This window comes from Cornus florida, unplaced genomic scaffold (assembly GCF_030987335.1).
Source record: "Cornus florida cultivar Cherokee Brave unplaced genomic scaffold, ASM3098733v1 CherokeeBrave_3.0.0_Hap2_Chr06, whole genome shotgun sequence".
NCBI lineage: Eukaryota > Viridiplantae > Streptophyta > Magnoliopsida > Cornales > Cornaceae > Cornus > Cornus florida.
The window spans coordinates 6,471,342-6,493,152 of NW_026775576.1; the positions used below are offsets into that span (position 1 = coordinate 6,471,342).

At 36.8% G+C, this 21,811-nt stretch overlaps 1 protein-coding gene across 4 annotated transcripts in view; it reads right to left on the reverse strand.

Annotated features, from left to right (window-relative positions):
- Nucleotides 1–16,578, reverse strand: part of LOC132311079 (uncharacterized) — a 127,177-nt gene extending 110,599 nt beyond the window's left edge. For all 4 annotated transcript variants that reach the window (XM_059808800.1, XM_059808799.1, XM_059808798.1 and 1 more), the window contains exons 1-2: nt 16,269–16,578; nt 6,829–7,032 (exon numbers count right to left, since the gene is read on the reverse strand). In XM_059808800.1, coding sequence (XP_059664783.1) covers nt 6,829–7,032; nt 16,269–16,379 — 315 coding nt within the window. In that variant the 5' untranslated portion in view covers nt 16,380–16,578. The remainder of the gene's footprint in view (nt 1–6,828; nt 7,033–16,268) is intronic.
- Between the last annotated feature and the right edge of the window lie 5,233 nt (nt 16,579–21,811).

Genomic DNA, 21,811 nt, shown 5'->3' on the forward strand with positions numbered 1-21,811 from the left:
TTGTTAGTGTGATTAGTCAATTCATGCATGCCCCTCGCTCAGCTCATATGGATGCAGTCTACCATATTTTGAGGTACCTTAAGTCGTGCCCTGGTCTTGGTCTGTTTTATGCCTCAGGAAATCAGTCTGGACTCTCATGCTTTACTGATGCAGACTATGCTGGATGTAAGACCAGATAGACGTTCTACCTCTGGCTTCTGTACTTTCTATGGTAATCATCTCATATCATGGAAGAGTAAGAAGCAGGTTGTTGTTTCTAGATCCTCTGCTGAAGCTGAATACCGAGCTATGGCTCAAGGTACTTGTGAGCTCCTTTGGCTTCAATCAATTTTGGGAGAGTTGGGTCTTGCACAGAAAGGTTCTTCAAGGCTGTTTTGTGACAATAAATCAGCCATTATGCTTGCTTCTGATTCTGTTTTACATGAAAGGTCGAAACATATTGGGGTAGACATTCACTTTATTCGAGAGAAGGTTCGATCAGGTATCATTAATCATATTTTTGTTCCTTCTTCAGAACAAACTGCAGATATGTTCACAAAGTCTGTTGGGCCTTTTCTTCTCTAGTCTTCCATAGTCAAGCTGGGCTTGGTCAACATATTTGCTTCAGCTTGAGGGGGAGTGTTGGAAATCTTATCTATAAGTTGACTCAACGATTATGGCAGATTTATTGGGTCTTCAATATAGGCTAATTTTTAGGGATTTTATTTTTATTCTGATTTGATTTTATTTTATTTTATTCTCTTTTCCATATTTGTAATTTTCCGCTTGTATATAATGATAGTCAGGCTCTCAAATTGAGTATGTCAATTTTACCAAGTTACTTTTATATGAAACTCAAACATTTATCCTCATGCTCAAAAATTTTACTATTGCACTAAGTAATATACCCTTAAGCTATTAATATCCATTTAAGAGAAAAACATTGATTTTAAGAAACTCACAGATGCTTCATTTAACACGAGGTGATATGAATCTTAAGAATTGTCATGAATATAGGCTATTTACAACCTGTGATTGAGAGAGTTGACTATTCTGATGCATATAATCTGGTAGCTTGATTATAGGAATATTCTGATGCATATAATATGCCAGCTTGATTATAGGAATTGATATTTGATTCGCTTAATTTCTAGTAATCGGCTAAATGATTGTGCTACTTGTATGTCTTGGGTGTTGTCGCTTATTTGTTATTACTTATATAATATTGGGGTTTATGTGTAATTTATGAAACTTGTTAGCATAAATAGAATATGGTGGAAGAATGAAAGTATTCTTTCATTCTTTCTCTCTTTCCCCATCTCTCTCTCTCTCTCTCTCTCTCTCTCTCTCTCATCCTCTTTCTTTTCTTTTTCTTCTTATACTTCACTCTTGATTTCATTACCTCTTAAAGTAAACATTGGGTTCCCATATAAACCCACATGTACTCACGTCTATGTGATATACAAGAATTCTTCTCTTCTATTTTCTAGCACTTTTTTTCAAAATGGTATCAGAGCGAAATGCTTCTGAGACCCAACTCCTATCTTCCTCTTCCTAACCCAGTCTCCACCATTCCTCTGCCTAGCCTTTTATCTGTGCCATTCGTCCATACACCAGCCCATCATCTCCTCTGCATCACCAGCCTACCTCTGCTCCGCATCTCTGTTCTCGCAACGAAGGTCTGGTGCCTTCTAAGAATTCTACTATGTTTTGTTTTGTTATTTATTGATGCCACCTTACCAAGAGGATACGAATAAATCGTCTCAACAACAATATTGAAACGAAATGAGAACAAAAAGCAAGAGAAAGGAGAATTGAAAGGCAAACTATATTTGCTGTAAAATAATGCTCTGTAATTCTAAAACTGATCCAACCCTAGAAATTACAAAAAGCTTTACATAAACCTAAGACTAGCTAATTACCATATAAGTCCAAATCAAATAGGAAAGTTGCTGAAAATTTAAAGCTGCTGAAAATCAAATAGGAACAAATCAAAACTTTCTATAAATTTCTGGTTCTCCTTGTCTTCCCTCCACTTCTTTCCTTTTCTGGATGTTCCTTATGTTTTAGGAAACTTTCTGCTAGGTCCACAGCTACATCAGTCCCCCCGTGTTGGAAAGAACTCGCCCTCAAGTTGTCAGAATCCTCATCAGAATTATGGCTCTTGTAAGGAACCAAATGCTTGACATTAAAAACATCTGATGTGCGAATATGACTTGGTAACTTAAGCTGGTAGGCATTACCATTAATCTTCTTAATCACCTCGAATGGACCAATATTTCTATCATTCTGGATGTTCCTTATGTTTTAGGAAACTTTCTACTAGGTCCACAGCTACATCAGTCCCCCCGTGTTGTAAAGAACTCGCCCTCGAGTTGTCGGAATCCTCATCAGAATTATGGCTCTTGTAAGGAACCAAATGCTTGACATTAAAAACATCTGATGTGCGAATATGACTTGGTAACTTAAGCTGGTAGGCATTATCATTAATCTTCTTAATCACCTCGAATGGACCAATATTTCTATCCCTCAACTTGTTGTATGAACCGGGTGGAACTCGATTTTTTTATAGGATTGCCCAAACATAATCTCCAACTTCAAAAATCATCCTTCTCTTGTGACAATCTGCATTAGCCTTATATTTCGCATTGGATGCTTCAATCTGTTGTTTCACTTTCACATGAATTTCTTGCATAAGCGCAACCATGTCTTCTGCCTTAACATTGACCTTCTTTGAAATAGGAATTGGAGCCAAATCAAGGACACTATTTGGTTTTGCTCCATAGACAACCTCAAAAGGAGAAAGAGTTGTAGTACGATTCTTTGATAGTTATAGGCAAACTCAGAAAGGGGTAGGGTTAAATCCCAACTCTTGTGATTGTCACCTGTTAAGCATCCCAACAAATTGCCCAAACTCCTATTGACAACTTCTGTCTGCCCATCGGTTTGAGGATGAAAAGAAGTGCTAAAATCAAGCTCCGTTCCAATCTTCTTCCATAAAGTCTGCCAAAAGTGGCCAACAAACTTGGTGTCTCTATCTGAAACAATAGAATGTGGAACATCGTGCAACCTGTAAATCTCTTTAAAGAAAAGATTAACAACATTAGAAGCGTCCATAGTCCTTTTGCAAGGAATAAAGTGCGCCATCTTTGAGAATCTGTCAACCACTACCATAATAGAGTCACACTTCCTTTGAGTGAGAGGCAACCCAAGCACGAAATCCATGCTAATGGCCACAAAAGGACGATTCGGTACGGTAAAGGCATGTACAGGCCTGAATTAGTTGCATCCCCTTTGGCTCTTTGACACACATGACAATTTTCCACATGCCTTGCAACATCCTTTCTCAAGTTAGGCCAATAGTACTCATTTCCAATCAGCTCTAGGCTCTTATCTCTTCCGGGCTCTATTATGATCTTTTCGCGCAAGGAACATTCTGGAATGCATAATTTTAAGCCTTTGAAGATAAATCCCTCTTGCCAGAAATAATCCGATCGCTGCCCAGATTTGGCTTCTTCCAAAATAGGCGCAAAGTAAGGGTCTTCTACGTACAAATCTCGAAAAGAATCAAATCCCACAACGTGTGCATGCGTAACCACAAGCAGAGAAGCTCTTCTACTTGAGGCATCCGCTACACGATTGATTGTACCAGCCTTATGCTTCAAAGTAAAAGTAAATTGCTGCAAATAACACACCCATTTAGCATGCCTTGAACTCAAATTGCGTTGACTGTTGATGTACTTAAGAGCTTCATGATCCGAATGCAAGATGAATTCCTTGTATGCCACCAACGTCGCAAAGCTTGGACAATGGCATAAAACTCTAGGTCATAAGTTGAATACCTGAGCTTTCCACCAGTAAGCTTCTTGCTAAACATGCAAAAGGTCTTCCTCTTTGGCTAAGGACAGCACCAATGCCAATGCCAGAAGCATCAGAATCTACCTCAAATACCTCTTCAAAATTCGGTAGAGCAAGAACTGGTGCTTCCGTTAGTCTCTGCTTGAGTGCTTAAAAACTCTTCTCTGCCTCTTGGGTCCATTGTAAGGATTTTTTTTTCCAATGCAATCAGTAACTGGGGCAGCAATAGTACTGAAATTGCAAATAAAACGCCTATAAAATGTCACCAAACCATGGAAACTCCTCACATCACACATTGTGGCAGGTGTGGGCCACTCAAGAATGGCTTTTATCTTGTCATCATCTACCATAATACCTGCAGAAGAGACCACATAACCCAAAAATACCAATCTGTCCGCTGCAAAACTGCACTTCTTCAGGTTAGCATATAAGTGTTCTCTCCTCAATATATCAAAAACTGAACAAAGGTGTTGTAGGTGCTCATCAATGCTGCAACTGTACACCAAAATATCATCAAAATAAACAACTACGCACCTGCCAAGAAGTGGTTTCAGCACTTGGGTCATCACACGCATGAAAGTGCTGGGGGCATTAGATAATCTGAATGGCATTACTAACCACTCATACAATCCAGCCTTCGTTTTAAAAGCCTTTTTCCATTCATCACCCGGCCTAATCCAGATTTGATGATAGCCACTCTTCAAGTCAATCTTTGAGAAGATTGAAGAACTCACAAGCATCTCCAGCATATCATCAAGACGAGGAATCGGAAACCGGTACTTGACAGTTATTTTGTGGATAGGTTGACGTTGCCATCCCCTGTGATAACTACTATAAACTAATGGGTGATGAATTTGTGAAGATTCACCACGTTGATGGCGCGTGGTGGCGCAGTGACGAAGCTGATCCGACACGTTGAGGTGTGGGATTACCGCTGGTGCGCGTGAAAGTGCATGGAAGAATGGGATTACCGCTTGAGGCACATGGTGACACGGTGACGGAGTTGATCCAACACGTTGAGCATCTCTGAACGAGGCATCTCTTAAACAACGAGGATTTCCTATACGGGGCATCCCTAGGCGGGGCTTCTCTAAATGAGACATCTCGTTGGGTTTCCCAAAGGAAGACTTAGACAAGGAGGCAACTACCTCCCTTATTAAAAGGGTGAGATTACTTTTATCTTATTAAAGGGGTGAAAACCATCTCTCTTATTAAAGGAGGCGAGATAACTACTCTCCCTACTAAAGGTGGAGACTCAAAGAAAGACTAGTACGTGCTAAGAATATGATCTTCAAAATCTACTACATTATATTTGCAGTACCTCAATACCTTTATTTTATCATCTACATACTGTGCATTTACATACATATATGTGCATGGAAATGAGAAAATTTTGTTTGAGAGGAAAAAAGTTCCTAGCATTGCTTGGGATCGAACACACATCAATAAGTAGTATATTCGAAGCCCACAAAGTAATTGATAGAAAACATGGCTAAACTGGGTTGAAAATAAAGCAAGGACGGAAGCGACTCACATTCCCTAAGTTTGACAGGCAAACACTCCCAATGGGGGGCAACTGATACAGAATATTAGCCCGAGTGGAAGTCTAGCCAACACGATAGCCCAAGAAGTTTGAATAGACTACATGTAGATGGGATAACAACCACTTCTATGTGGAGTAACTCTCTTAGTCCTTGGTGGAGGAGTAAAGGGAACCAATTCCCTAGGTGGACACGACTAATGACTATCATTAATTCTTATATAAAGAAAAAGTCGGGCAACTCAAAAGGGATGTAAAAAATTAAATACAGAGTCTTCCTTTGACTTTTAATGGCTAAAGTACTAACTTGACCGTCAGATTGCACCCGGTCGGCAACACGCCAGTCATCACTTTTTCTTATCTTACAGGAATGGCCCACGGCTCCGGCCTGTGCTGATTTTTGCATCAACACTACCTTTTCATGAAAATGCATTAGATTTTCCATAATCGGGGCTTTTTTTTTTTTTTTCAAAAGGGGAGCACATCCTAAGAGATCTACACAAGGCCAAAAAGGGCCTCTAAACATTCAAAGATCCCAAAAAAAATTACAATCTCCTCTAAGGATGTATAATTTCTCCCTACAGCCTAATAAAAAAGAGTGGTAACAATAGAGAACTTAAGCATGGAAATAGGAATCTCCTTTCCTTCAAAGGATCTTCTATTTCTTTCAAGCCAAAGACACCACCAGACACACAATGGCATAACCCTCCAAATATCCCGGACTTAGGCCTCACTATACTACCTCTCCAAGCCTCAATCAACCCTATGGAGGTCCTAGGCATGACCCACTAAACCCTAAACAAACCAATCATCAAATCCCAACAATCCCTAGCCATAGTACAACGCAAAAGAAGGTGATCCACCGTCTCCTCGTCTTTAAGGCACATGTAGCAACAATTGACCACAATCTGATTCCTTGTCTTTAAATTGTCTTGAGTCAAGATCTTCCCCAAAACAGAAGTCCAAGCAAAGAAAGCCACCTTTAAGGGGGCTTTGGAGCGCCAAATAGCCTTCCACGGGAAAGAAACCACTGGCCTCTCCGTGAGACAACTATAAAAGGACCGAACATCAACCCTTATATATAACACATATACATAAACTCTATAAAAATATATATATTCACATCCACATTTATTGTTGTCTACATAACAAGAGCATAAACCCAGTTCTCGATTTTCATATGCTGCATATATATAACATATTTGTATTATATATATATATAATACAAATATGTTATCCCACCCCTTCCTTTAAGATGTTATCCCAAAAAATTTACCAGTGAGGTACAAAGGCATTGGCAGAATTTTAAGATTGAAACTTGATTGCAGGAACATAACCACTGCAAGTGAGAGATGTCAAACAGCTTTCACCATTTCTTGCGGCACACAAAAATCACTTGGTAAAGTAAAATGCTACATAAAAATAAGTTTCAAGAGGAATGGAAAGCTTACTGAAGAGAGTGAAACCATTTTTGAGACAGAAAACTTCTGCATTAAAAGTTTCTTAAAAGAGCTCCATTCCTTTTCTGGAAGTTGAGCAACAGCTGTGCTAATATTCTCCTCGTCTTGCAAAGTCTCAATAGAATCAGCAACATTAGCATCTGACCACCTAAGTGGATCAAGAAAATCATTCTTCTTGGGATCCACAACATCAACCTATAATAAGATATTATCAAACTCTATCAACAGTGTAATAGCTAAAAAAAAAAAAAAACAATTTCCCAAACACTTTTCTTTTTAAAGAAAGACATTTACGTATTGAAGTTTTAATTTGACTATAACCAGCCCTCTTGTGGATGAACCCAGAAAATTATTCCAGTCATTACACCCCTAAAATGGGCATGCAAAGAAAAGAAGAGAGATTCTAAATCACTAATAATTATCTGAAAAAATAAATATAAGAAAAAAGGAAGAGATAAGGGTGTACAATATAGGCCCTAATTTAAGGATAGTCATCACATTTTTTATATCTCAAAATTGCCACAAATTTTCTTATGTTTATACACTACATCCTTTAGACTTTCTATATATTACAGGTGTGTTCACACATCACACAGGAATTGGTGGATTTCAATTAGTTGGTGCTGCTGCACAAGCAGCCATTTTTACAGCAAGAGATTATGATCAAGTTGCTTAATACAACGATCTATTAGATCGTGCCCTTGATGCTTTACTATGCAAAGTTTGCGAAGACTAGGATAGGACTTTTCTTCATAAGAATGCGGAGGGTACCGTGAAGAAAAAAAAAGTGTCATGTGTTAGCATATTCCATGAACAAAAGTCTTTGTTTAATCTATAGTGTTGTGTCACTTGATTGGAAGGTTTCTCATCAACATTGAAGCTGTGATTGTAAACTGAGGGTCGTGCCAAAAGATAGCATCAATATCTTGTTTAAATTTCTATCAATTACATAACTTAGGAAAGGTGAGTGACCTCAAATACGATAGGATTTGGAGGTGATTCATTAATAATTTAGTCTAGAAATTCCCTAATTGATCTTGATAAATTGGTTTTAAATGGTTTATAATCAATTACAAATCTTGAATAGGGCTGTAAATGAACCAAACGCTCGACGAACAACTCGGGCTCGGCTTGCTAAGAGATCGGTTCGTGTTCGTTTGTTTAATAAATGAGTCAAGCTCAAACAAAATTTTCAAGCTCGATTAATAAACGAGCCAATCGAAAACAACCCCCTACTCGGTTCGTTAGTTCATGGACGCATTAGTGAAGAATCTCGATAATCTACTCATTATAACTCAAATATATATACTAATAGATAAATAAATTTGAGCCTTAAAGATAGAGACTAAACAGCCCAATACATTCCTATTGAAATTAATTAAACAACACAATCCTCTTAAAATTACAACAGGCACGATCCATTCATCTTTAAATTAAAGCAGCCCAAGCCCAACTCCCTTATAATATATAAGCCACCAAACCCCACTTTTCAACCCAATCGTCTCTTCCTCTTTCTCATTCTAACCCTAGGAGCAAAAAACCGCAATATGCAACAGAAGATTGCTACTAAGTCTGCGACCAGCAAGCCTCCAGTGACAAATATTTTCCGGCAAACACGCCCACGGCCCTTCTCTAATCAAGTTGCGAGCCCTCAAAGCAACACGTCGGAGACCTCAAAGGTCTGAATCACACATGAAAGTCCGCAATTACATATGCGAGTGTTCTTTCTCATCTCTCTCCGTTTTTGAAATTTCCATCAATGTTTTATGAAGATGTCTGCAACTATGCCAGCGACCATCATGCCTTCGGTTGATGCATGTTATCGAGCTCGTCAAGCCGAGCTCGAACATATTGAGATATAGCTGAGCCGAGTTTGATCATAATTAGGTTAGGCTCGATTGAGATCATGCCAAGCTTGAATAGATCTATTCATGTGCCGGGCCAAGCCCGAACACTCCAATACTCGGCTCAGCTCGATTATAGCCCTAATCTTGAATTAGTTAAGAATTATTTTGGAATTAATGTAGCCTTAATTATTGTTGGAAATTGTGTCTCAAATTCCTATTCTAATTATGTTTATATTTTAGAGTTGTATTCTGCTTGGTAATTTCATGTTTGGCAAGTCTTGGCGTTTAAGAAATTGTAATCCTTGTCCAACAATGAATTGGGTTTGGAACTCTATAAATAGATAAATAGGCTTTGGGTTGAGACTTATGAGATTGAGAGAGATGTAGTATCATGAGGGAGTTGATGGGTAGAGGTAGTATGCGGGTTGGTAGAGTAGGAAAAACACCAATGACACTTGTAGCAAGGAGATAGGCTCGTGGAGTGGTATATGGTGAAAAGACATATATGTGGTGTTGGTACTCTATTGTTGTAATATCTCTACGAATCATAGTGGAATCTCTTCTCATCCATGGACGTAGGCCGGTTTTGGCTGAACCATGTATATCTTGTGTTTGTGTGTGATTGCTTTGTTAGCTTTTGTTGGATCTTTGTGTTTCGCGCACTTCCGCTACCTAACAAATTGGTACTAGAGCCAAAGGTGAAGAAGATTCAGAAAACACAAGAAGTCTCAACATATGCTGCAACGGGCTTCAGTTGTAGGTGGAGCCAATCAGCTTGGTTACATGGCATGGAGCTCAAGTAGTCAAGGTGGAGCCTTGGAGGTTTGACTAATCGAGTAACGTATAATGTGGACAATCGGAGATTTGCACGAGTATCATCAAGATTGAAGCTGCAAAAGAATTGTCCGGATCAATGCCGTGGAAGCGATGATTGGCTGGATGATATTGGAGCCAAGGTGGAGATTGTTGGAAATTGTGTCTCAAATTCCTATTCTAATTATGCTTCTATTTTAGAGTTGTATTCTGCTTGGTAATTTCTTGTTTGGCAAGTCTTGGCCTTTAAGAAATTGTAATCCTTGTCCAACAAAGAATTGGGTTTGGAACTCTATAAATAGTTAAATAGGCTTTGGGTTAAGACTTATGAGATTGTGAGAGATGTAGTCTCATAAGGGAGTTGATGGATAGAGGTAGTATGCGGGTTGGTAGAATAGGAAAAACACCAATGACACTAGTAGCGAGGAGATAGGCTCGTGGAGTGGTACATAGTGAAAAGACATGTACGTGGTGTTGGTACTCTATTGTTGTAATATCTCTACGAATCATAGTGGAATCTCTTCTCGTCCATGGACGTAGGCCGGTTTTGGTTGAACCATGTATATCTTGTGTTTGTGTGTGATTGCTTTATTGGCTTTTGTTGGATTTTTGTGTTTCGCACGCTTCCATTGCCCAACAATTATAAAGTTTGTTAGAGAATAATTATAGTAGTGATTTAAGCCCTTAAATCACTCCTTGATAGAATGTTAACGTTGCTATACTTGGCCAACAAGTTGTTGCCATATTATTATTTTTTTTATAAGTAAAGTAGTATAGAAAGCGTTCAAAAGGGGAGCGCATCCCAATAATACACAGAGGCCAAAGCCAAAGCCAAAAGAGGGTTCCTAAAGACCCAAAGAGGCCAAGAAAGCCATATTTGTATTTGACTTTAAACGCTATACTTGGCCAACAAGTTGTTGCCATATTATTATTTTTTTGATAAGTAAAGTAGTATAGAAAGCGTTCAAAAGGGGAGCGCATCCCAATAATACACACCCAATAATACACAGAGGCCAATGCCAAAGCCAAAAGAGGGTTCCTAAGGACCCAAAGAGGCTAAGAAAGCCATATTTGTATTTGACTTTATGTATAATTCCTTTATTATAATATACTTGTAGAGCAAGAAATTTCTATTCTCTAGTTACAAGTCTTCCCCAATTCACCTATAAATAGAGGTGGTTATTGTAAACAAAATCAAGAAAGATTGTAATAAAGGTTATTTAGCCCTTTGGGCTTTGTGTTTGTATTTGACTTTATGTATAATTCTTTTATTATAATATACTTGTAGAGCAAGAAATATCTATTCCTTAGTTCCTGATTATTTGAGCATACAGGATCGTCAAAAATCAGGGAGGCTGAAAAGGTAAGGAGAATAGAAGAAAAAAATAATAATAATAATAATAAGGAAAAGTCAAAAGGAGATTTGGTGTAGTTGCCAACAATAGAAGATATTATTCTCCATTGCAAGAATTAAGGAGGATTTAGAAAATAAATAAGAAGATTTGGTGTAATTGCCAACAATAGAATATATTATTCTCCATTGCAAGATTTAAGGAGAATTCTGCTCCATCAAATCTCAGATTTTCCCTTTAATATTATTTCACGCATGCTTTCTTTTTTTAATTCTATTTTTGACTTGCCTATATAAAGTGTTGAATAAGAGATATTCGGTTTCAATAACAACGGATTTTAGGGGATATGATAGGCGTGTAAATATAGATAATCAATGACTAAGAATTAGGAAATTCTGTTACTGTACAGCCTGTAGTTTCCTTTTTTAGCTCCTTGTATTTCCTATTTAACTAAAGCACAGTAAACCATTCTTTGTACGGCAATATACAGATTCTTTTCAATACCTTGAAATCGCCTATTTGGTATCAGAGCCTCTTACCGATTCTTCTGAAAAGAAAAAAAAAAAAAAAAACCTAGCTGTCATTTTTTCTTCCAAACAACCCTAATCACCATGTCTGATGACGTACCTAAGTCCAAGACCAAGACCTCTGAGTCCCAAGTCCAAAACTCTGAGACACACTCGATCCAGATTGCCACAATTCGGCTAAACAGTGAAAACTTCCTTCACTGGTCCCAGTCCGTGCAGATGTACATCCGGCAGAGGCAAAATCGGCTACCTGACGGGAGAAAAGAAGGAACCGAAACCTGAAGATCCATCCTACTCGACTTAGGATGCAAAAAATTCAATGATGATAACCTGGTTGGTGAATTCTATGGAGGAGGACATTAGTTCTAATTATAAGTGTTACCACACAGCAAAAGAACTCTAGGAACATGTCAACCAGATGTATTCTGACCTGGGAAATCAGTATCAAGTCTATGAACTAACGCTGAAACTCGGAGAGATCCGTCAAGGAGATGACAACGTTACAAAATATTTCAACTCTCTAAAACGTTTACGGCAGGACCTTGATTTGTTCAGCGATTATGAGTGGAAATCGCCTGAAGATTGCAACCATTACAAAAAGACGGTGGAAGACAACTATCTTCAAGTTTCTCATTGGACTCAATGTCGAGTTTGATGAAGTGAGAGGCAAACCATGGCAATTTGATGTCGATGCCACTCACTGTGGTAGAGACAATATGTATATTCTATACAAGAATAGTCAGAAGATTATTTTGGGTCCGCTTAGGAAATTCAGTTATGTTGATTAACAGTGAGGAATTTCTGGGCAAAGTAACAACTGCCCCTGAAATCTTTGTTGTTATGTGCAAGGGGAAAGTAGTTAAACAACCTCCTTTTACAGTACCAGCAATAGTGCAGCCATTACTGCAGGAGTTTAGTGAGTTGGTGTCGGACGACTTGCCTGATAGTCTCCCTCCCATGAGGGACATTCAGCACCACATTCACTTAGTGCCCGAGGCGAGCCTGCCAAATCTACCACAATACCAGATCAATCCAAACGAGAGTCGGATCTTTTATAAGAGCAAGTGGAAGAGTTACTATAGAAAGGGTTGATTTGGGAGAGCATGAGCCCATGTGTTGTTCTGGCCTTGCTAGTACCGAAGAAAGATGGCAGTTGGAGAATGTACGTTGATAGTCGTGCAATTAACAGAATCACTGTCAAGTACAGATTTCCCATTCCACGGTTGGATGATATGCTGGATATGTTGGCGGGATAGAAAGTCTTCACCAAAGTGGACCTCAAGAGTGGATACCATCACATCAGAATCCGCCCTGGGGATAAGTGGAAAACGGCGATCAAGACAAAAGAATGATTGTATTAGTGGTTAGTCATGCCATTCGGATTATCCAACGCACCAAGTACTTTCATGCGGTTTATGAATCAGGTACTCAAACCATTTATTAGTCGATTTGTAATTGTTTATTTCGACGATATTCTGGTTTATAGTAAAACAAACGCATAACACCTTTTGCACTTAAGAGAGGTATTAACAGCTTTGCAGAAGAACAAACTGTTCATTAATCTGAAGAAGTGTAGCTTTGTAACTCCAAGCCTAGTATTCCTCGCTATGTGATTTGTAGTGATGGCATTCGAGTAGATGAGGAGAAGGTGAGGGCCATTCGAGAGTAGCCTACATCGAAGAATATAGGAGAAGTACGCAATTTCCATGGCTTAGCCACGTTCTACCGAAGGTTCATCAAGAACTTCAATAGTATCGTGCCTCCCATCACAGAATGCATGAAGAAAGGAAAATTCCAATGGGGAGAGGAAGCTGAGATGAGTTTTGCCTTAATCAAGAAAAAACTGTCAACAACCCCAATCTTAGTCCTTCCAAATTTTGAGAAGCTATTCCATGTGGATTGTGATGCCTCAATAGTGGGAATCAGAGCAGTTCTATCACAAGAAGGAAGGCCAGTAGCATTTTACAGTGAGAAGCTGAGTGAAGCACGCAAGAAGTGGACTACTTATGAGTTGGAATTCTATGCAGTGGTGCAACCTTCGCATACGTGGGAGCATTATCTTATCCAGCGAGAGTACGCACTATTTACAAATCACCAGGAACTAAAATCCATTAACAATCAAAATAGTGTTAATCGGATGCACGCGCGATAGGCGGCTTATATCCATCCCCTTCTCGCTAAAAAACAAGTCAAGCTAACAGAACAAAGTTACAGATGCACTAAGTCGAAGAGCAGCTTTCTTAGTGACTATGAGGGCTGAAATCACAGGGTTCGAGTGCCTGAAGGAATTATATGAGGCCGACGAAGATTTTAGCCAAGCCTGGGCAGCATGTAAAACGAGCCAATCCTTTAAAGCGGCAGGAAGGATTTCTCTTTAATGACAATCAGTTGTGTATTCCACGGAGTTCTTTACGGGAGCAAGTGGTTCGTGAATTGCATGGAGGAGGATTAGGAGGACATTTGGGGCGTGATAAGATGCAAGAGCCGGTAGAAGAACAGTATTATTGGAAGTAACTCAAGCATAACATGGAAAACCATGTGCGGCGGTGCTCAGTCTGCCAAACTAATAAAGGCCAATCTCATAATACTGGTCTTTACACACCGTTGCCTATTTCAGACGTTCCATGGGAGGATTTATCCACGGATTTTGTTCTAGGGTTACCAAGGACGCAACGAGAAGTAGACTCTGTTTTTGTGGTGGTCGATCGATTATACAATATGTCCTATTTTATTGCGTTCAAGAAGACGAATGATGCAATCCAAATTGCCAATCTGTTCTTTAAGGAGGTGGTTCGTTTACATGGGGTGCCACAGTCCATTACCTCAAATCGTGACACCAAGTTCTTGTCTCACTTTTGGCAGACTTTATGGAAGAGATTCGATACCTCTCTTAATTTCAGTAGCACCAGTCACCCCCAGACTGATGGCCAAACAGAGGTGGTGAATAGGACCCTTGGAAATCTAATTCATTGTATTTCAGGAGAGAAACCAAAACAGTGGGTCTTACTCTTACCCAAGGAGAATTTGCTTACAATTGCATGGTTAACAGGTCCACTGGCAAATCCCCGTTTGCGGTTGTGTATTGCTGCCCTCCAAAAGTTTCTTTGAATTTGGTATCCTTACCGAAGTTGCCGGGGAAGAGTGTTTGCTGCAGAGAAAATGGCTGAGCATATTAAGACCATTTAGGAAAGTGTTAACAAATAGGTTGAGGAAACTTACGCCAAATACAAGGCCGTAGTTGACAAGAAACGAAGGAAAATAGTATTTGAAGAAGGGGACCTAGTTAAGGTGCATCTGAGAAAAGAGAGGTTTCCAATGAGAACATACAACAACCTGAAGTCCAAGATATATGGTCCGTACCAAATTCTAAAGAAAATCAATGACAGTGCCTATGTGATTGCTGACATACATGAATATTATCCACCATATTCGGGTAACTCGGGGATGAGTTCTTTTTACGCAAGGGAGACTAATGTAGAACAGCTCACTCACTATCGCAAATCAGGAAGGCTGAAAAGATAAGGAGAATGGAAGAAAATAAATAAATAAATAAGGAAAAGTCAAAAGGAGATTTGGTGTAGTTGCCAACAATAGAAGATACTATTCTCCATTGCAAGAATTAAGGAGGATTCAGAAAATAAATAAGAAGATTTGATGTAGTTGCCAACAATAGAAGATATTATTCTCCATTGCAAGATTTAAAGAGGATTCTGCTCCATCAAATCTCAGATTTCCCTTTAATATTATTTCACGCACGCTTTCTTTTTTTATTTTATTTTGACTTGCCTATATAAAGGCAAGAAATGTAAGTCTACAGACATCATCATTATCAATATAATTTCAATTTCTCTCTTGTGAGTGTGTTCTTTGTGAATTCAAGGGATTAACCCTATTATTTATTGTTTCCGCTACGTTAAATTCACCAATAAATAGAGGTAGTTATTGTAAACAAAATCAAGAGAGAATGTAATGAAAGAGATGTAGCCCTTTGGGCTTTGTGTGTCTTGGATGTAAGCCCTAGTGGCTAAACCACATTATATTATTGTGTTTTTTTTTCCCGTTATTGTGTTCTTCTTGTGACTATAAACATAAGAACTATGTAGCGGAATTTAAAAGGCAAGAAAGTAGAATGCCTTTTTTTTTTTAAGTGAAAAGAGTAGAATTACTTAAGAATAAAATGATAAAAGAAAAACATAAAACTGCATTCATAGAACCACTTTGTTTTCATCCTTTTTCAAAGCAAAACCATGTCCACAACTATTTTCATTCAATTTTTATGAAAAACATCCCTTAAATTTGTAATCCCGTCATTTTGAAAGCTCACTCTCCTAAGGCATCATAATATCCAATTATCATTAGGCATTTTCCTCGTTTTTCAATTAGTACCCGAAATTCATCCCTAAGCATTTCAGGCATGAAAATAGGTTAAAATAAGTGCCCAAAATCAATTTTGTAAAGTTCCCCTTTCCCCACTATATTCCAAAATTTCAACCTCCTAAGGTGTTTTTTTTTTTTTATAAGTAACAGGTGTTTAAGTAAGACAAATTTTTGTTAACCCAGACGAATTTTTGTGAACCCCTCTTTCCTATTTCACCTTAATACTTCCATTTGATTTCTAGACATTTTTAGCATAAACGAAATAAAACCCTCCAAAACAGTTTCAAAAAATCCAAACAAAACAGTCCGCATTTCAATTCATATTGGGCATGTGATAACAGAAATCTGTGATGAAAATATGCGGCAATTAAAATTGAAACTCTAAAGCCTCACGAACTAAACTTCAATCTTTAACATCGATACAAGTAATTGGGAAGATTGCAACAGACATAATTAGGACGCAAAAGTACGACGAAGAAGACAAATAATTGAGAACGTTATGGTGAGAATTGAACCTGGTTTTGCGATGAAGAGGGAGGAGTAGAGAGAGGATGAGTGTCGGCTGGTACCCGAAGGAGCGAGTAGACTTCTTCTTCAGTTGTGTAGTTTCGGGGTCTGAACTCCATGTGGAGTGGTATCGCTCTTCTGTCGCACTTGACTTGATTTATGTTCCGGCACTATTGCGCCTTTTACACCGTTTGGCTGGCAAGAAAACCAGAGGAGAAACGACGCGGTGAGAGCTGTCCTGTACGAAATTACAGAGAGGAAGGAAACTATTCTCAAGCGAAATCACCGGGGGTTTTGTGCGCGTCTGGTGGGTGGGGGTTTTGGATCTCTTCCGCGCGCCGGAGATGGTCGTTGGTATCGATAAATAGGTTGGATCGAATCTTGGGTCGGGTCAGTTCGGTTCGATTCTTTTAGGGATTAGGCTTTCAATTTTAAAAATAAGAAATTTTAATACCACCAATAAACTATATATATATATATATATATATATATATTTCCTAGTTGGTAGGGACACACATGTCTCTTCTTAGACTTGAAATCTTGACCTCTCTCTGAAAGTAAGAGACTGATACTCCTAAGCCACTCGTGTCATTGGTAAATATATATATATATATATATATATATATATATATATATATATATATATATATTACTTCCTCCATCTCATATTAGTTGTACATTTTTTATTTTATAACTTTTTAAGAAAACGAGCAATTAATGTATTTTACCTTTTTCAAATTAGTAAGTAGTACTTCAAACTTTAAATATATAACACGAAGTCAAAAGATTTTTGAAAAGTTATAGAGGTAATTAAGGAAAGATGTTATTTGTTTTGTTTGACTTTTCAAAATGGGAACTAATTTGGAACACTTTAAAAATAGAAAATGTCCATATTTGATTTTATAACTTTTTAAGACCATCTCTTATGCTAAAAGTCATTTTCACATACCAAATCTATATTTTGATAAGCGTTACAGTGTCAAAATGTTACATTTTACCAATTCTGCTCCAATGGTGTATTTCATGCAAAATGCTATTTTTTGACACAACCCCTATTCTTTTTCAACTACCATTCCCATCATTTATATTTGCATGAGTAATATTAATATTAGGCATATTCCAAGTCAAGTTATAGACATTAGAAGGAAACTAAAATTAAACCTAATTAAAAAGAAACAAAAATCTAAAATATCTTGTCAAAAAAAGATCCAAAAAAAAATACAAAAGGAAAAAAGAGAGGCCGATGCCCATATAATTAACTATATAATTTATATATATTTAACTATATAATTTATAGGCCCATAATCCAGGAAAAAATATAGTATATATTTAGGGCAAATCAGTTCAGCCTCCCCAATCGCCTCCATCTCTATTCTCGTTCTCATTGAACTTGCCCCTTCTCTCGGCCATATCATTTCAGATTGCTCAAAAAATCAAAACCCATATCTTTCAGTTTCCATCGCCTGCTGTTCTAGTCCGGGTTCGACCTTTGCAAGCTTCAACTGTTGTCTCTCAACTCTCAAGCTTGTCCCGCTTTCTCTCTGCAACTACAAACTTGTATGTATGGGCTTTGTTTTAATTTTTTTTTTCTATAATATTATTTTATGATCGAGGTCTGTAATTCTATTTTTTTCTGTAATCAAGGTCTGTAATTCTTGTTTTGCAAACTAAATCCTATTTGGTGAAATTTTTTATGATCTTTTTAATATATATATATATATATATATATATATATATATATATATAAATCTGAAACCCTCCTCTCTCTCTCTCTGAAATAACTACTGCTATTTCTTGTGCTACAATTGGCGTCAATTTTGACAAAGTTAAAATTTGGCAGACATTATAGCTTTGCATTAGAGAGCTCATTTTCAATCCCACTAGCTATATGACAAAGTTAAATTTTGGCAGACATTATAGCTTTGCATTAGAGAGCTCATTTTCAATCCCACTAGCTATATTATAAAAATAGCGTGCAATATAGCATTGCATTGGAGACGCTCTAAGGGGAAATTCAATTAATGCAGTGTCCCTTTTCAAATTACTGAGTTGTTCTTTAAACTTTAAATATATGAATAATGATACTATGTCCGATCAAATTGGCATACTCCTAGTCCAAATCCTACGTGTAACTGTCACGTAATTACCTAAATCGTTGATATTTTATTTACGTATTTAAGATACCAAAAATAAATATGGAAAGAATTTGAAGAGGTTTTGACCACCCCTTTCTATCTCTCCGATTTCTCCATTCCTTTTTTTAACTGACGGTTCTCTCTTTTCCACTTTACAAAATTAAAGGAAAAATAAAGCATTGAGAAGTAAAATACATATAAACGTATATGTTTGCTTGAAGAGAAAAAAATAAACCCTAATAAGATTGAAGGTATGTATTCATATTTTTTTTTTTCAATATATATTTTGGTTTTTGTATATTGTATCAGTTTTAGGGATTTGATTAGAAAAAAAAAAAGTTCAAAAGTTCATTATGAATAGTGAAATCAAAAGTTCAAAACCTTTTCAGCTTCTTTCCATATTTATTTTTGGTATCTTTAGTACCCAAATAAAATATCTACAATTTAGGTCATTACGTGGCAGTTACATGTAGGATTTGGACTAAAAGTAGGCCAACTTGATCGGACGAAGTATCATTACTCTAAATATATATAACACAAAGTTGAAAATTTCTTGAAAAGTTAAAAGGATAATTATAGAAAGATATTATTTATTTTGTTTAACTTTTCAAATTGAATAACTAATTTAAGATACTCTAAAAGGGAAACATAGACTACTAATATGGGATAGAGGGAATAATAATCTAGAATCTTGTGACCTAGTGGTATTTCTTCTACCTCTCAAATTGAATGGTGAGAATTCGAGTCACAAAGATAAAATTATACGTTATAATATTGAGCTCTACTTTTAATTTTGCATTCTTATACTTGTGTGCTCTTATCAACCTCTACAAATCATTTGTTCTTTTGTTAAACACTCATCTCTTCGACTTGAATCCTGGGTTAAGGGTGATGATCTTTTAGGCTCATTTTGATTAATAATTAACCCAGTCAATCTCTTTTGACCCAAATCAATTAGTCAATAATTAATTATAACTCCATACTCAATATTGATTTTCACGAAGTCAATTTACGAAACTTGATTTTATATATATATATTCAAATTTGAAAGGGTAACTTAATAATTTTTAAAGGGGACAATGCAATAACATATCCCCTTAAAAAGTTTTACTCTCTAAAAGAGACATCTAATATGGGACAGGATAGTAATAATTACTCAAAGTAACGATCATCAGACCCTACGAGCCCCACTAAATAAATCAAAGAAATTATGAATCAATATAATAGTTTATACCTCTCTCATGCTTGAAAGTCATTAGCCATGCTATGATAAGGAGTAAATTTTTACGACGACTCTCACAATTTGGTTACGTTATCCTAGATCTAGTTCATCTCTTAATTAATAAAGAGTACATACTTTATTATCGACCATGAACCATTTATAATAACACAAATTCTGCTATTTATATATCTTAAATGTGAACACCCATTATATATATATATATATATATATATATATATATATATATATATATATATTCGATTCATTTTTAGTATAACATCTCGATTCAAATATTTCAAATATTGAATCGACCAATACACATATTTCACTAATTATTTATAAAAGCATCTTGTTATACTAAAAATGAATCGAAATTGGGGCTATTTGTTTGGATTTTCACACATTTTACACATTCAAAAATGTAAAGGCATACAAAACCAACAAAGAACTAGGAGTCATGTTGCGAACTTGACTTCAGGTGTACCCCAAGGATTTGGGTATGTTCCGAACGCAGTGGAGAAGTCTATTTTCCGATTCAAGAGTCAGATTTTCTAATTTTCATAAGTTTGTCAAATTAGTGTTATTTAGTGAATATATTAGAAAATGAAGATTACAATCTTTGGTAGATCTGTGTAAGAATGTCCCTACAAACGGGTAGTGGCAAAATGGGGTGTCTACCCTTATAAAATATAACTAGCCGCAACTAGCACTATTGCTAGCCAAATTTTAGCCAGCCTCATCTCTTAATGAAGCTAGCATATCTTTTTACACTTTTGAGTTTTATGTGATTTTCTAATTTTCATAAGTTTGTCAAATCTGTATTGACCTTATTGCTAAACCTTAACTTCAACACCCTTGATTTAACTATGGAAATTTGCTCATATGATAATAATGCAACTCATAACAAGATAGAGTGATATTAAGTTCAAATCAACAAGCTAAACAAGTAAAAAGACTAAAACACATGTCCGAGATATCAAAATCGTAAATAACTAAAAGATGGTCACAAACATACTTTCTGCAGATGTAAAATGATAAGTTACACTTGCCTCAACCTTGTCTCAGCACCATCGCAAGCTCAAACCAAACTCAGACCTCTAAACCAGCTTATGTATTAGCAAAAATCACAATAGGCCTCCATTTGATCTTCTACTCTTGTGAATTCTCTAAGTGTATTTCTAAGCTCAAATCAAGCTTTGATCATTATAAACAATCTCAGAAATGTGTGTTCATATTCAGCTCACTTTTCTCACTCAATGCAGCTTGCCTTAGGGTTTTTCTTGAAGGCTTAAACCTTCGAAAATGCTATATAGTACCCCTTGAATACAAATCCAATCTCAAAGAGTAAATATATGTGTCACCATTATCCAATCATTGGTCACGAAATAATATGTAATTCCCTTTATGAATGTATCATAATACCCCTGCCACCTTTACATAAATTGTCTTCTAGCATGCAAGCTAATTGACAACTTGTGTATGTATATGTATAAATATATGACAAGCTTAATCACTAAGCAATGAATAATAGCCTGCATATTCTCACACTAGGACCACAGGACAAGTGTCACAAGAATGTTCAGCAATTCGCTTTGACCAAAATGCCCTTGTACAAACACTTGTCATTATACACTATCTTCTACAACTGTAACTGTGAACACTTGATCAACCTGAAAATATAAACAATTCAATACAATGTACTATCATACACAAGTGTATTATGATACAATACATGTGTGAAAAGACCTGATTGCCCCTAAAATACTCTGTAGCCAAATATCAACTTCTATGTTAGGGCTTGTAACCCTAAATGGCTTGCAGAGTGAGACTTCAAGACGGCGTACCTTCCTTAGATCATTTGAATAGTCTTCTTAACAATGTGGAATGACCAAGTTACCCCTAAAGCTTAATAATATGCATTATTCATGCTAAAATCACTTAGAACTCAATCTAGTGAACATGTGACAGACTTTTTGACATTTAAAAGGGTAAACCCTAATTCAAAGATAGGACTAACAATCTCCCCTTTTTGCCTTTGAATGTCAAAAATAAAAATATGCTTGAATATCAAAAAGGCACTTCAACAATCAACAATGTACCATTAGAACAGTAATAAAACCATACCTAAGGATATACATATCCTTGATTAAGGTCCATTTCTCTCCCTTTTTGACATTGAAAGTCAAAAGGTGAA